The sequence below is a fragment of the Sorex araneus genome, chromosome 10 (assembly GCF_027595985.1).
Source record: "Sorex araneus isolate mSorAra2 chromosome 10, mSorAra2.pri, whole genome shotgun sequence".
Classification (NCBI taxonomy): domain Eukaryota; kingdom Metazoa; phylum Chordata; class Mammalia; order Eulipotyphla; family Soricidae; genus Sorex; species Sorex araneus.
The window spans coordinates 12,955,680-12,969,693 of NC_073311.1; the positions used below are offsets into that span (position 1 = coordinate 12,955,680).

At 36.1% G+C, this 14,014-nt stretch overlaps 1 protein-coding gene across 7 annotated transcripts in view; it reads left to right on the forward strand.

The window, feature by feature from the left end:
• Positions 1–14,014, forward strand: part of CNOT2 (CCR4-NOT transcription complex subunit 2) — a 113,768-nt gene that overhangs the window by 68,717 nt on the left and 31,037 nt on the right. For all 7 annotated transcript variants that reach the window (XM_055117937.1, XM_055117940.1, XM_055117939.1 and 4 more), the window contains one exon: positions 9,811–9,877. In XM_055117937.1, coding sequence (XP_054973912.1) covers positions 9,811–9,877 — 67 coding nt within the window. The remainder of the gene's footprint in view (positions 1–9,810; positions 9,878–14,014) is intronic.

A 14,014-nucleotide genomic window follows, 5' to 3' on the forward strand; every position in this document is an offset into this window, starting at 1 on the left:
CAATTTGTGTATTGGTTTTCAGTATCCAGCAGCTCATGAAATAATAATATCTTACTGCCTTTCTAACGTCTAATACAAAATATAATTGCATTCTTTACAGAAATTTAGATTTGATCTTGATGTTTTTTGGTAGCATCACTGCATAAATAAAAACTAATCTGTTGTGTGTATTACAGTGAATATAGAGCAATTTTAGTTTATGGCAAGGATAGTAGTGGGATATTCTTCATGAGAAACATTCTGATTATAGCAATAGAAAACCTGAAATTAAGAATGAACAGAGAGGGGCTGGAGCAATAGCACAGTGGGTAGGGCGTTTGCCTTGCACGCAGCTGACCAGGGTTCAATTCCCAGCATCCCATATGGTCCCCTGAGCACCATCGGGGTAATTCCTGAGTGCAGAGCCAGAAGGAACCCCTGTGCATTGCTGACTATGACCCCCCCAAAAAAAAGAGTGTACAGCGAGTGGTAGGATTCCTGTCATCTATAGAGAAAAATGTTATTATGTTAATATTTTAGTCAGAATTATTACCAAAACACATGCACAAACTTACTGGTTGCCATTTCAGTTTATCATATTTAACAATGGTTAACTTCTAAACTTAAATTCATTAAGAAAATAATAAAGGGGCTTGAGCAATAGCACAGCAGGTAGGGCGTTTGCCTTGCACTCGGCCGACTCGGGTTCAGTTCCCAGCATCCCATATGGTCCCCTGAGCACCGCCAGGAGTGATTCCTTAGTGCAGAGCTAGGAGTAACCCCTGTGCATCGCCAGGTGTGACGCAAATAAAAAAAAAAAGAAAATGATAAAAGTAGATATTAAGAATTTGGACTCTAAAGTTGTACAGATAACTTATTTTGATATTGACTTTATCTGCTAGGAAGAACTTGTCCAAGCTTTAGTTTCTACAATCTGTAGAAAGGAAATGAAAATATAAATAACCACTAGAAAGTTCTGCTGTTGCTGTTACTCTTTTTAATTAAAAAAGAATGCAGTTTTTCAAAAATTTTAGAAAATACAAGTGGAAAGAGAAGAAAAGTATATAATTTTGTTATACACTTTATCTTTTGTTGTGTTTGTTTTTGTTCTGGTTCATACCTTGCTCTGCTCATTACCTATTTCTGACTTTGTGCTCAGGGGTTATTCCTGGTGTGCGTGGCGGGGGGGCGTGCGTGCGTGTGTTCTCTCTCTCTCTGTGTGTGTGTGTGTGTGTGTGTGTGTGTGTGTGTGTGTGTGTGTGTGTGTGTTGGAGGGAGCAAGGGAAACAGGGCTTATCTTATGACAAGCACCTTATATTCTCTAGCTTCTCCTTCCCTAAAATTTTTATTTTATTCTCAAGTTTTTTAGCTATGATTATATTGTAATCTCTGGTATATAGTGATATGTTCCTGGCAGAATTATTTTTGAGGGCCATATTTTATATACTCAGGGCTTACTCCTGACTCTCTGCTCAGGGATTACTCCTGGCCAAACTAGGGGACCATATGTGGTGCTCAGGATTGGATCTGGGTTGGGTGTATTCAAGGAAATCCCCGAGTGTACCGGTGCTATACTCTCTCCAGTCCCTTTGCTAGAAAGTTTGTACCAGTTTTCACTTACATCAGCACTCCTTGCTTTTGTAATACTATTTCCCTTATGTGAACTTTAATTATCCTTTATCTATAGACAGAGAAGCTTATTGTTTTAATATATGATTGAAGCTTTACTAAATTCACACAAGTACAGAGTGATTCATCTTTTCCATGCAGCTGGTTAGTAGTGGTTTGGGATTTTGTTGTTGGTTTCTCTGTGTGTGTGTGTGTGTGTGTGTGTGTGTGAGAGAGAGAGAGAGAGAGAGAGAGAGAGAGAGAGAGAGAGAGAATGACATTTTTTGGTGTCATTTTCCTTTTCTTTATTGAGAAACTGATTTGTGTACAGTGCTAATGGATTGAACTAGAAACATTGCTGTTTATGATAGTAAAATTCTGTAGCCCTTGTGCTTTCTCTCTGGCCCAAGATAATAAATGTTGTATGCTCTGTGGGTTAAGAGGCAAAAATTAAGTATAACATGTTAGTATTTATAATACTTTGGATAAATGTATGAGCAATGTGCTGGATATGGCCTATGGGCAGTAAATTACCCACTTCTGAGCTGAACTCCATTCATTCATGACTAATATATACGAATGTCTGATATCTTGGGTCTCTCTAAACTTTTTAATTCTGTATATTATACTTACTAATTCTCTGACAACTACAAGATAGTTAAATAGTTAAGTATAAAGAGCATTCGACACCTTAATTAGGTCTTTCACATTCTTTATAATTATTATTTGACTATTTGACATTTATTGTGATGTTTATTTTCTTTTAGAGGTGGCATATATGTGATTTTTTTACTCATTTACTCTTTTTGCCATTTTTGGCATGGGGGCCAGGCACAGCCCATAATGCTAAGAGTTTACTCCTGTCTTTGAGCTCAGGGATCACTCATGGTGGGGGTCGGGGTCGGAGGCTGTGGGGGAGATGACCATATGAGGTGCTGAAGATTGAACCATTGAACCTGAGTTGGTTGATTGCATGCAAGGCAAACACCCTACTTGATGTACTGTTACTCTGGTCCCTTTTTTAGTTTTGTTTTTGTTCATGGGAAATGTGGATTCTGGGTTTATATATAGCTTAGCTACTTGAAGTATAACTTTAGACAAGTTTCTCAGTGTTGTGGATTCATAAAGTAGGAATAATAATAATAATAATAGGACTCATTTTTATTGGTATTATAAAGGTTGTGTTATAGCTATGCAACACTTCCAGAAGATAAGATCTAAATGATGCATAAATGTTGCTTTTGATAGGAGATAATTAGTATGACAGTTATTTCATTTGGTTCTCTTGGATTTTTTTTAGCAGTTATATATATCATCTGTAAATAATGATTGTTTTGCCCTTTATGAAAATTTTTGAAGAGGAAAATTTCATAATTTTTCTTTCTGGGAAAAGTGAAAAAATAATTTTTTTTTTCTCATTTGTGACAAACTAGCCAACTTGTGGTTGAATGAATTTTGAAGCCATCCATTCAAAAACAAAACAAAGTTGGGGAGATAGTATAGTTAAGTTGCTTGAATGTGGCCTACATTGTTTGATCCCCAACACCATATTTTTTTTCTTTTTTTGGCTTTTTTGGGTCACACCTGGCAATGCACAGGGGCCACTCTTGGCTCTGCACTCAGGAATTACCCCTGGAGGTGCTCAGGGGACCATATGGGATGCTGGGAACTGAACCCGGGTCGACCGTGTGCAAGGCAAACACCCTACCCACTGTGCTATTGCTCCAGCCCCTAAATGTTTTTATAAGATTAAATCATAGAAAAAGACATTTTTAATTTCTTACAGGAGATCTTAAAGTGAAACAGATTTAAAATGTGGAATACCAGCTTTTCGTGGAGTTAGTATAATATAAGCATCTCTTGGAGGTTTCTTTTAATTTTTTTTTTTTCTTTTTGGGTCACGTCCAGCAATGCTCAGGAGTTGCTCCTGGTTTTGCACTCAGGAACTACCCCTGGCAGTGCTCGGGTGACCATATGGGATGCTGGGAATCAAACCCGGGTCGGCCTACGCATGCAAGGCAAACACCCTACCCGCTGTGCTATCACTCCAGCCCCTTTATTTAATTTTTTTAAGCACACACACTTTTTTGGGGGGGTGGAGGGGATGTCACACTTGGCAATGCACAGTGGTTACTCCTTGCATCCTGCTGACTCAGGTTCAAAACCCCAGCACCACATTAGTCCCTCAGGCAGTATTAGTTATGGCCCCTGAGTACCACTGGTTGTCCCCACCTCCAAAAGTACTTTTATTTTGATTGCTAATACAATTTGTTGTCTTACTGATGTGTATTTGTATGATACTTCTTAAGTGTAATAATTTTAGAAGCACAATCTTGTAGATACTTCTTTTCTCTCATTTTAATTCAAGCTGTAAAGACATGATGTAAAGACATAAGTGCCATACCTATTCCTTGCTTTCAAACTTCCAAAAACTAGTAAGAATGGGCTACTTCCTTATTTTGGCAAACAATAACTTTTTTTCTTAAATGGAGTCACTGTGAGATAGACCATTACAAAGCTGTTCATGATTGGGTTTCAGTCATACAATGTTCCAGCACCCATCCCCCCTACTAGTGTACATTTCGCACCATCAGTGTCCCCAGTTTTCCTCCCACCACCCCCTGTAACCCTCCCTCCCCCCCTCCGCCTACCTCTGTATTATGCTCTGCTCTTCTCTTCTTCTCTTCTCTCTTCTTCTCTTCTCTCTCCTTCTCTTCTCTTCTCTTCTCTTCTCTTCTCTTCTCTTCTCTTCTCTTCTCTTCTCTTCTCTTCTCTTCTCTTCTCTTCTCTTCTCTTCTCTTCTCTTCTCTTCTCTTCTCTTCTCTTCTCTTCTCTTCTCTTCATTATGGTTTACAGTACAGGTGCTAAAAGGTTATCGTGTTTGTTCATGAATCATGCACTCAGTACTTTTATCAGGAAGGTATATCTGTAGTAGCTCTTTTTAGCTAGGAGACTGATGGGCCTTTCAGAGGTACAGGAAAGTGGGGGTAGGTAACCCCAACCCCTGAGTAAGCTTGGAGATTTCAGTCACAAAACCTGAATACCCAAGTTTTCAGCAGATTAATATCTCAGTGAGGTTCATCCTAGACAGGAGTTTGGTCAGGGGCATGGTGGTGATTTTGGATTGTGGGAGCAAGTGGCTGTGGGGGGCTCTGTTTGGGCAAGTACCAGGCAGCCTTGCCCCACTCAGATCTGCCTCAGTCTGTTCAGCTTTGTGCAGTTCCAAGGTTAACTGCAGCTTTTGATCTCTTGAGATTTATTCATGGGTATCTGGAGCAAGGCCGATAAATCAGCTTATATGGCTGAGCCCAGAGGTGGTTTGTTGGCATGTTTCCCATATAACCTAACTTTTGGCCATTTATTTCTTGGAAAACTTGGACCTGGGTTGTTTGAATTTGGCAAGAGGCACAGTGGCGATTTTTGGGTGTCAGGAAGGCTAAGAGCATTGCAGACTGATGCCTTTTCTTGTGCACCACCTCCCCCCCCATGTCCAGAAAAGCATCATACATAAGTCAGTACTACACCAGCTTTCTTAATTCTTTCTTGTATCTTAATAGACATAGTGTCTCATTCTACCTCAGATCAGAGTATGTATTGGTCATTTATTATCCCGTAAAATTTAAGAAGGGCAAAAACTTTGCTTGTCCAGTTTTGGAACTGGACAGTTTAGGAACTCTAGGAACCTGTGATGAAGAGTGCACAGTCTATAGTAGACTTTCAGTAATAGAAAACCCTTTTTTGAAGAAAGGGAGAGAATGTAATTTATTGATTAACATTATATGCAGGTAATATAATCAGCTAAAAACTCAGGATTATTTTTAAAACTTTTAATAGGAAATCATATAAATGTGTAAAAGTTTTACGTGGTAGCAGTACTGGGTAATGTAGCAGTAAATATGTTAGATTTTATTAGAATCGAATTCGTAATTTAAATCCTTTTAAATTTAAGAAACCTACTTATGAAAGGGTTTAAGTGATTAAATTATTTTTATATACCTAAATTCAAAACAGTTATAAAATGTTTAGTTTTAGTAATAACAAAGATTCATAGAAAATAATATTTTTTGTTTTTAATTATACTAGTTTGTGTGAAAGAGATAGCCAGTTTCTGTTAGGGAATATTAAAATAACTACTGTGTGCATATCATAAAACAGACTTTGTAAAAAAAAAAGCAGTGCATGTTAACATTTTGTTTTATAATCATTCCTTGAATCATTTGATTTCACAAATTTGTGCTTTAGGTCTAAAGTTCATACAACGTAATAGGTATTTATTGGCATACTTTTGGAAAAAGAACTTGAGTGTTAATGTTCAGTAGGAATCACATTAACCCAACATATATTCCACATTTTAATTGTTCTTTTGGTAAAGTATTTTAATTAAAATTGCTTTCGGCCTGAAGATAGCATAGGGGTTAGGTTACTTGCCTGGCATGTGTCTACCAAGTCGACCTCTCGGCACCAGCGGGGTGGCCTGGGATATTCCCTGCCATGGTGTCACTGTGTAGGGTCCGTGTGCCGAACCGCCGGCCTAGTTGACAAAGAATTGCTGGTAGGGCCCCCATGCTTTCTGAGCACCACCTGGGGGGGGGGGTCTCTCTCCCAAAAAATTGAGATTGATTGAAATATTCTAAACATAATTTGTTCTCTATATCAACTTAAAAGTTACTGCTAAGTCCTGTGAATTACGGACTGTTTCATATTTCTCCTGCTCCCTCCCTTGTCCCTTTTTCTTTGGTTCTCTTCCTTAGTCTGTTATCATCTTATATTTTTCTGTATTTCCAAGTGAAGACTTCTTAAATTATTTACTGTTTGTTATTTTAAAGTATTTGCAACTTCTATTCAGATTTTGAACTCTTTCCAATCTTATTTTTGAGTAGATGATAGTAGTCCAAGTCATACTTAGAATGTTTTTTTAAAAATCACCATTATATTTTTAGGTGTTTATGTAATAAATTTTAAAAGGACATTTTAAATTTGTTCTGTTCTGTAGTTTCTTTTGTGGTCAGGGAATTTTAATTAGTAAACTACTATTGCAGTTTAAAGTCATTTGTTCTGTAGAAAATAACTTTTGACCAAACTGACTTTAGTTTCTTTATTTTGGGGTTTTTGTGGGGCTCTACCCAGCACTGCTCAGGGATTGCTGCTAAGTAAGATCCTTGTGGGTCTCTGGGAGCTAAATAGGGTGTCCGTGAACCCAGGTCAGCTTCATGCTAGGCAATTGGCCCTACCCACTGTACCCTCTGTCTCCCAAAGTGATTTGAATATTTCTTCAAAGAAGTTTTGTAATTGATATAGGATTTATTGGAGGGAGTATTGTGAAAGGTGGCTACTATTAGGAAGCATGAAGGAGATAGAATACTTTCATATTTAAATGTGTTGTGGATTGTGGACAAAATCAGATTTGCCTATTAGGTTTAATTAAACATAACATAAAACATTTCAAACTTTCTAAGTCATGAATGTCAGATGTATCTGGGAAAGAAGATAAATTTTTAGAGGTTTGTAATTTTTTTTATTTCCTTGACATTATGTTAAAGGAAAAGCAATTCTTTTTGGTCGGGGAAATCAGAAATCCTATTACTATTCTAGTTGCTTCCTCATTTTTATTGTTTGACTGTAGTGCATATTTAAGATTTAGAAAATAAGGAAGTATATAATTGTAATGATTTTAGACTGGGAGCATAGTAACCTCATTGTTGGTTTCACACTTACAGGTTAGGTGACATTTAATGTTTTCCTATCAGTTGCCTTCTCTAAGAATTTAAGTCCTGCTCACTCTGCTGAGAATTTCTTACACAAAATGTTTGTTCATTTAGGACCCTGTTTAATAAATACATCCAAAGCTGAATATCTGATTGCTGTTGTTACTGAAAGATCTGTACTGAGAACTGCTAGTACCATTTATTAAACACTTATATTGGATGCCATATCTTACGTCATTTACTCTTCCCTTCAACTCTGTAGGCAGTGCTTTTCCAATCTTACAGGAAGGAAACAGGCTCTCATAGGAAAGTGGCAGAAGCCACTTTCAAATTGAAAGATTTACTTTCAATTTAATAACTTTCAGCATTTAAAAAATTAAATTTTTGTGTAAAGTACTTCCATTACCTTACCATTGCTTAAAATTAGATTCCTTTGGTGATGTTTCATACTTTGGAGAATTGTGACACTGTGGTTTAGAATATAATTAGCTATATAAAATATTCTTTTCTACTGATCATAATCCTCTTGGGGACATGCACAAGTTTTTACTTGTTTAATTATGGATTTTGATTGTTGTTTAATTTAACATGGAAATATTCAAATGTGCTTATATGTAAAAAATACAAACATGCGCGAGCAGAAGGGAGTGATGTGATAATGTGTGTGTTGTGTTGTTTGAGGGCTCTTGGGGTGGTGCTCTCTCGAGCTGCTCGAATTCGGTGCTCTCGAGCCTCTGTATGGATCGGGTTGGGATGGCTCTTCTTCTTGGGATGCTCTGCTTCTGTATGTGATGCTGTGCTCTCTTCCGTCTGTCTCTCTATCTCTGTCTCTGTCTCTATTGACTCTCCTCTGGTCTCTTCTGATCTCTCTCCCAGAACTCTCTCGCTTTGGTGTCTTCTCCCTTGCTTCGGTGTCTTCCCTCCGCTTCTGTGTCTTCTCCCTTTTCTCCTACAGTCTTAGTTTATAGTAATCACATAGGGTGGTGACACAAAGGTGGGTTGAACATTAACAAATCAACAAAGAGTGGTAAGACCACTCCTCCAGGAGATTAACAAAATCTCATCTAAAGAGATTACTCCAGGTTACTAGGAGATCCGCTCAAGGGTGGGATCCAAACAAGGGTGTATCACTTTCTTCCTTCCTCAGCTAGTAATCCATGTAAGTGGTTATAGTAAATTTACTTCTAACATTTCTAGCAGTGTCATTCTGTATGAGCACAGTAAGATATATCAGACTTGGTTCTTCCTGAGGACATCCACTATATATTCCAGACCACAGTCCTCAGGCCAGGTTAGTCTTCCTAACCCCAGTAAGGCCTAGTCTTGTCATTACTTTTGGATCATGACAGGATTTGTTTATGACCATGCTCTCAACTTATAGTTGACTATTGTGGCGCTTTGGCCTGGCCCATTTCGATGCCAGGGTAGCTCACAGCTTGCCCTGGGTCCATTCTGTCCCTCATCGGGACCCTGCTTTTGGGGTGCTAGGAACTAAGGGCAACTGAGTTGAAAAAGCAGATGCCCCGGAGTAAATATTGTTGGAGTCAGTCAACTCCCAAATTACAAAGCATAATATTTACTGTCTTCCTGTGTCCATACAGAAAGGACATTGCTTTAAGATAAACAAAGTTCTCTGTGGCAAGGCTAAAAGGACAAACCCAATGTTATCCTATACTTACATATACATGTTTTTATTTATATAGTTTATTTTTTTGTGTAGGCTGCCACATTCTGATACATTCTCCATGAAGAAAAGTTGAACTGGCATAGCATTTCATGAATATAATATGCCTTCAAAGAATTTATGTTCTATTAGGTAAAAAGATGTTGCCTCTTGCGATCAGGGGTGTTAATCAATGGTAGAGCCACATGCCTTGCATCTGTCAAGCCTTGGGCTCGATATCCTTAGCACTGGCAAAAAGGGAAGATGTTGATGCAGTAAATTTGAAAGGCATTGTACACGCATGTCATTGAATTTATATCACTTGTATACTGTGTATGTCTAAATTAATTTTTCTCCTTTGATTTTGTGTTATCTCTCCATTTTACAGTTGTATGTATGTGAGACTTTTTTATTGCTTGGATACGTACCAATTTTTTTGTATATAAAGGTCTGGAACTGTTTGTAGAAAATAAAAACTTTTCTATTTGAGTTTCACCTTTTAAAAATGAATTTATTAAGAATAAAGTAATTGCACTAACTTTAGAGACTTTGTGATACTGTATGTCTTCATGGTTTCTTTAGCCTATTTTTTCCTTAGGTGAAAACATGATTCTACTCTGGTTTCATTTAGAATAACTTGGGAATTCTTTTGTTGTCATTAAAAATTTATTATGCCAGCACAGTTTGATTTTATACAGTTTTTATTTTCTTAAGAAACATGAAATTGGTTATGTAATGTTTTGTGGTTTTCTGAGAAATGTAGGTCTGAATCACATTAATGTATTGTACAGAGTTGTAAAGTGTAAATGCAATGTATACTTTCTTTATGCTCTAATATAATTAATTTGTTTCTAGATGCTGGCATCACCATCTACATCAGGTCAGCTGTCTCAGTTTGGGGCAAGTTTATACGGGCAACAAAGTAAGAATTTTGTATTTATTTTGGGATACTTTATTTAAAGAAAAATAACTTGTGCATTTATTTTAGGATTTAAAAGGAAAGATACTTTTCTGTTTTCCATATATTCCCTACACACAGCAAAAAAACATTGCAGGCTTTTGGGATTCAAATTTCATTGTGTAGATATAGGACAAGTTAAAGTTTACTTTTGCGTCTTTTGTGTCTATGTTCCTTTAAACTATTTTTGAGGAAGAATTTGCTAAACAAAAAAGTTCTTCTGTCAGTTGAGTAAGTTTTTTGATATTTTATTCGTGTAAGACCATTAATAGTTTGTGAAGCGTTCTCTTTGTTTAGCAAATGTCTCCTCTTTAACTCAGTTCTAAGTTTACAGTCTATATTTTTGGCTTATAGTTCAATGTTCTTATATATATAATATTTTCTTTAAAGTATTATGATACTTTTATAGCAATTAGCACAGTGCCTGGTGCATAGTAAGCATTCAATAAATGTTTATCACAAAATTTTTATTAAATGAAATTATAAAGTTTTCTAACTGTCCATTATTAAGATTTTATTATCACTTAGTATCAGACTGTTAGCCTCTCATCTTTAATAGGATAGGAATACTGAATAAGAGCCAAATTCACATTGTACATTATAGACCAGCTTCAGAGAAAAGCCAGTTATTTGTATTATTCTCTTTGCCAGGATAACAAAAAAACAGTGTTTTGGTAGGAATCAGGATAGTTTGTCATATCACTTTTACCCTTTAAGTAAAAATTTACTAAAGGAAGAAACTTAATTGTTAGTTTCTTTCTACATATTTTTTCTCCTTAAATTTGTCTCCATCTTCTTGCTATGGAATGCAATATTACTTGATACATAATTAGTAAAATTACTAATTGCTTGTCGATTAATGGAATACTTTTTGAAAATTTTTTACATTTGGCGATAGAAATAGTATAGCACGTCACATGTTTGCTTTACATGCAACCAATTTGCTTTCGATACATAGCATCACCTGTGATTTGCTGTGCCCCACCCGGAGTTATCTCTGAGCACAGAACCAGGAGCAAGCTCTGAGCACTGTTTAGTGTTGCCCAAAAATCAAAAAAGAAAATACTTTAAGAAAACGTTTACAAATTAAAAAATGGTTGATTATCTACAGATGTTTGTACTACTTGTTGAAGGAATATTAATGTTTAACATTTCTTTACATATTACAAAGTAAAATATTTTTACTTTTGTTTTAATATGAAATCTGTTATTTTTTGTGTAACTTTTACGATGGAATTGTCATATCATTTTAAAGCTACCCTTTATTAAAAAGTTTAGCCCATGGTTCAACACAATAGAAAGAGATATACAATTTAGAAAAATTACACTTAAGATTATTTTGTGAAGAATGGTGGCTATAATACCTTTCAGATTTTTAAAGTCATACCCAAGGTTTAACTTCCGAATTGGAAAACGTAATTAATTTAAAGTAATGGAATATGATATAGGTTTAAAACAATTTCTTTATGATATTTATATAGTGATTTCTTGGTTTGTCTAAATGATTGTATTGATTGTTTAGGTTATACAAAGGTAAGAAATGTTCAGTTGTTTTCATTAGAAAATCTATATGATGATACTTACTTGTTTTAATAGAAGCCACAGGACTTGAGAAATAGTACAGTGGTAAGACTCTTGCTTTGCTGAGTCTGATTTCTGACCCTCCATGTGTTCCCCCAAATACCATTAAAGAGTGATCTTTGAGCACACAATCCAGAAGCAAGCCCTGAGCACTGCTTCGTGGGGTTTAAGAACCATCAATCAATCAATAAAATTAAAAGAAGACATAAGTTACAAATACTTTACGCTGACATTTGGTTTAGTAAGTGGCTGTATTTCTATGGCAGTGATGTGAACCAGTATTCTCATGTGGCTTACTTTTTAAGTGGACATTTTAGGTATTAGCCTATGAGAAAATACAATCTTAGATTAACTGGAATTATAAGGTCTTAAGGCAAGGTACAATTACTCCTTCCCTGTATACAGATTTAAAACTACAATTGGTGAATAAAAGAGGTTGTATTCTCATCTTGCTGAGTTAGAGTAGACCTGAAAGAGCCAAAAGAAATTATTTATCTGATGGGAAGTCAGAATGAATACCCATCAGAGTCTTAAAGAGTAGGATTTCAGTAGTATAAGACTTAAACGGTAGGATTTCAGAAGTTTAAGAGCATCAGAAGGTTGAGATGCTGAATTTAACAAAGGATAGGAAGATAGACGGAATAAGCAGATGGGAATATTTTATTGATGTTATTCTTAGGACAGCTATTATAATTATGCTTTGAGATTAATAGAGTTAATATTTTGTTCCTGTTTTTGTTGTTGTAGGGGTTTTTTTGTTGTTGTTTGGGCACTACATCCAGTGGTGCTCAGCTGCTATTATTGGCTCTGTACTTCTAAAGGTGCTCAGGGGATTGTGTGGTGTCAGGAATCAAATCAGGAGTGTTTACATGCAATTCAAGCACCTTAACTCTTCTGCTCTCTCTTCCAGAGTCAGGGCTAACATGTTTGTTTGTTTTTTTTTCCCTTCAAGTACATTGTGTTTCACCATTAACTAAATCTGTATTTAGATCACTAAAGTTCAGTAGGGATTTGTACTTTCATAATAGAGGTTTACCATCTGTTTATAATTTAATGGTTGGAGAGGTCTGAAGTAGAAAAGTGGAGAAGAAAAAGTGCTCTCTCCATAACAGACTCACTGAGATAAAACATGGTGGAGATTTTTCTCATAGAGTGAATACAGACTTGCATAAATCTATCTTCGCCGGATTTGGGTGGGATTTGATTTTGGAATAAATAAGGGTACCAAGAAAATGCTGAACTGGATTGACTGTGTAATTCCAGGTTCAGTATAATGTGACTGCTCCAGATACGTAATTTTTCATCCAAGAGTTATGTGAATCCAGGAGTTCTGTCTACCAAATGATAAACTGGAAACCAGTGAGAGGGAAAAGGAATCTTTTTATATTCAAGTTGCTTGATATTGTCTACTTGTCTCTTTTGAGTATTTCCATAAGAATTTAGGTACATTTTGACAGTTCTAAAAGCTCTGAAGAATTGGAAAAAACAGAAACCAGGAGTTAACATTTGGATATATATTGAAATTTAGTGGTGTCATAGTTGTACTATTTTTCCTTAGCTATCAACAGAATTTATCATCATGAAGAACTAGAGCAAATGCACAGTACAGTTTATTAGTGTTTCCAGGCAAGAGAGAACTTACACACAGTGAGGCTGTAAGCACTTATCTTGGACCCGGCTTATCCAGTTTTAATCCCTGGCACCCTTAAGTCCCCCTGACCCTACTAGGAGTAAGTCCTGAGCACAGCTGGGTATGGTCCCCAAACAAAACAAACCAAAAATCAACTTACTGGTGTTTCCTACATGCCTATTCCTTAAGAGACAGGATTACATTACTTTGTAAACATAATTGTGTGAACAAGTGTTGAGAACTGTGGTTTCTGAATGCAGTTAAATGTGTGCATTTAGCTCACTTGATTGATATCTTTTTACACATTCACATCTGAATTCTCAGAGAATTTTGACTTCTAGCTGAGAAGGGAAATAAATTTGTCTCCTCTCTGATCTGGGCTTCTGGCTGAAAGTGTGGCATACTTCTATCCTTTCAACAAAGTCCATTGACCTGTTCCAAGAATCTATGTAAAGGCCACTTTTGTGGAGAATCAGAGCATTGGTGGAATGGTTCAGAATTTATACTATTGACAGTTTGATTAGAAAAAAGATTCATTCTGGGGAACTTTAGGAAATTAAGGGCCTTTTTTACAGTTCCATAAATTAATACAGTGGGAATTCTTCATTAAGAAGCTTATGTTATGATTGGGGAAGCCAAGGCAAGTCTATATATAAAAAAAGGATAGCCTAAATTGTTGATACATAGCCTAACAGGTAGAAATTAAAGTTTGACGAGAAAGACATAATACATTGCTATGAGAAGACTTCAAAATGGAGGTAGGAATTAAGCTTAACTTACTTTAGTGAGTAGTTATTATTAATATATTTTACTATGTAGGTATGTTGTGGAAGGAATGTTCTTTGTGGTAGGTATGTATATTGTGGTAGATATGTTCTTTTATATCTGAA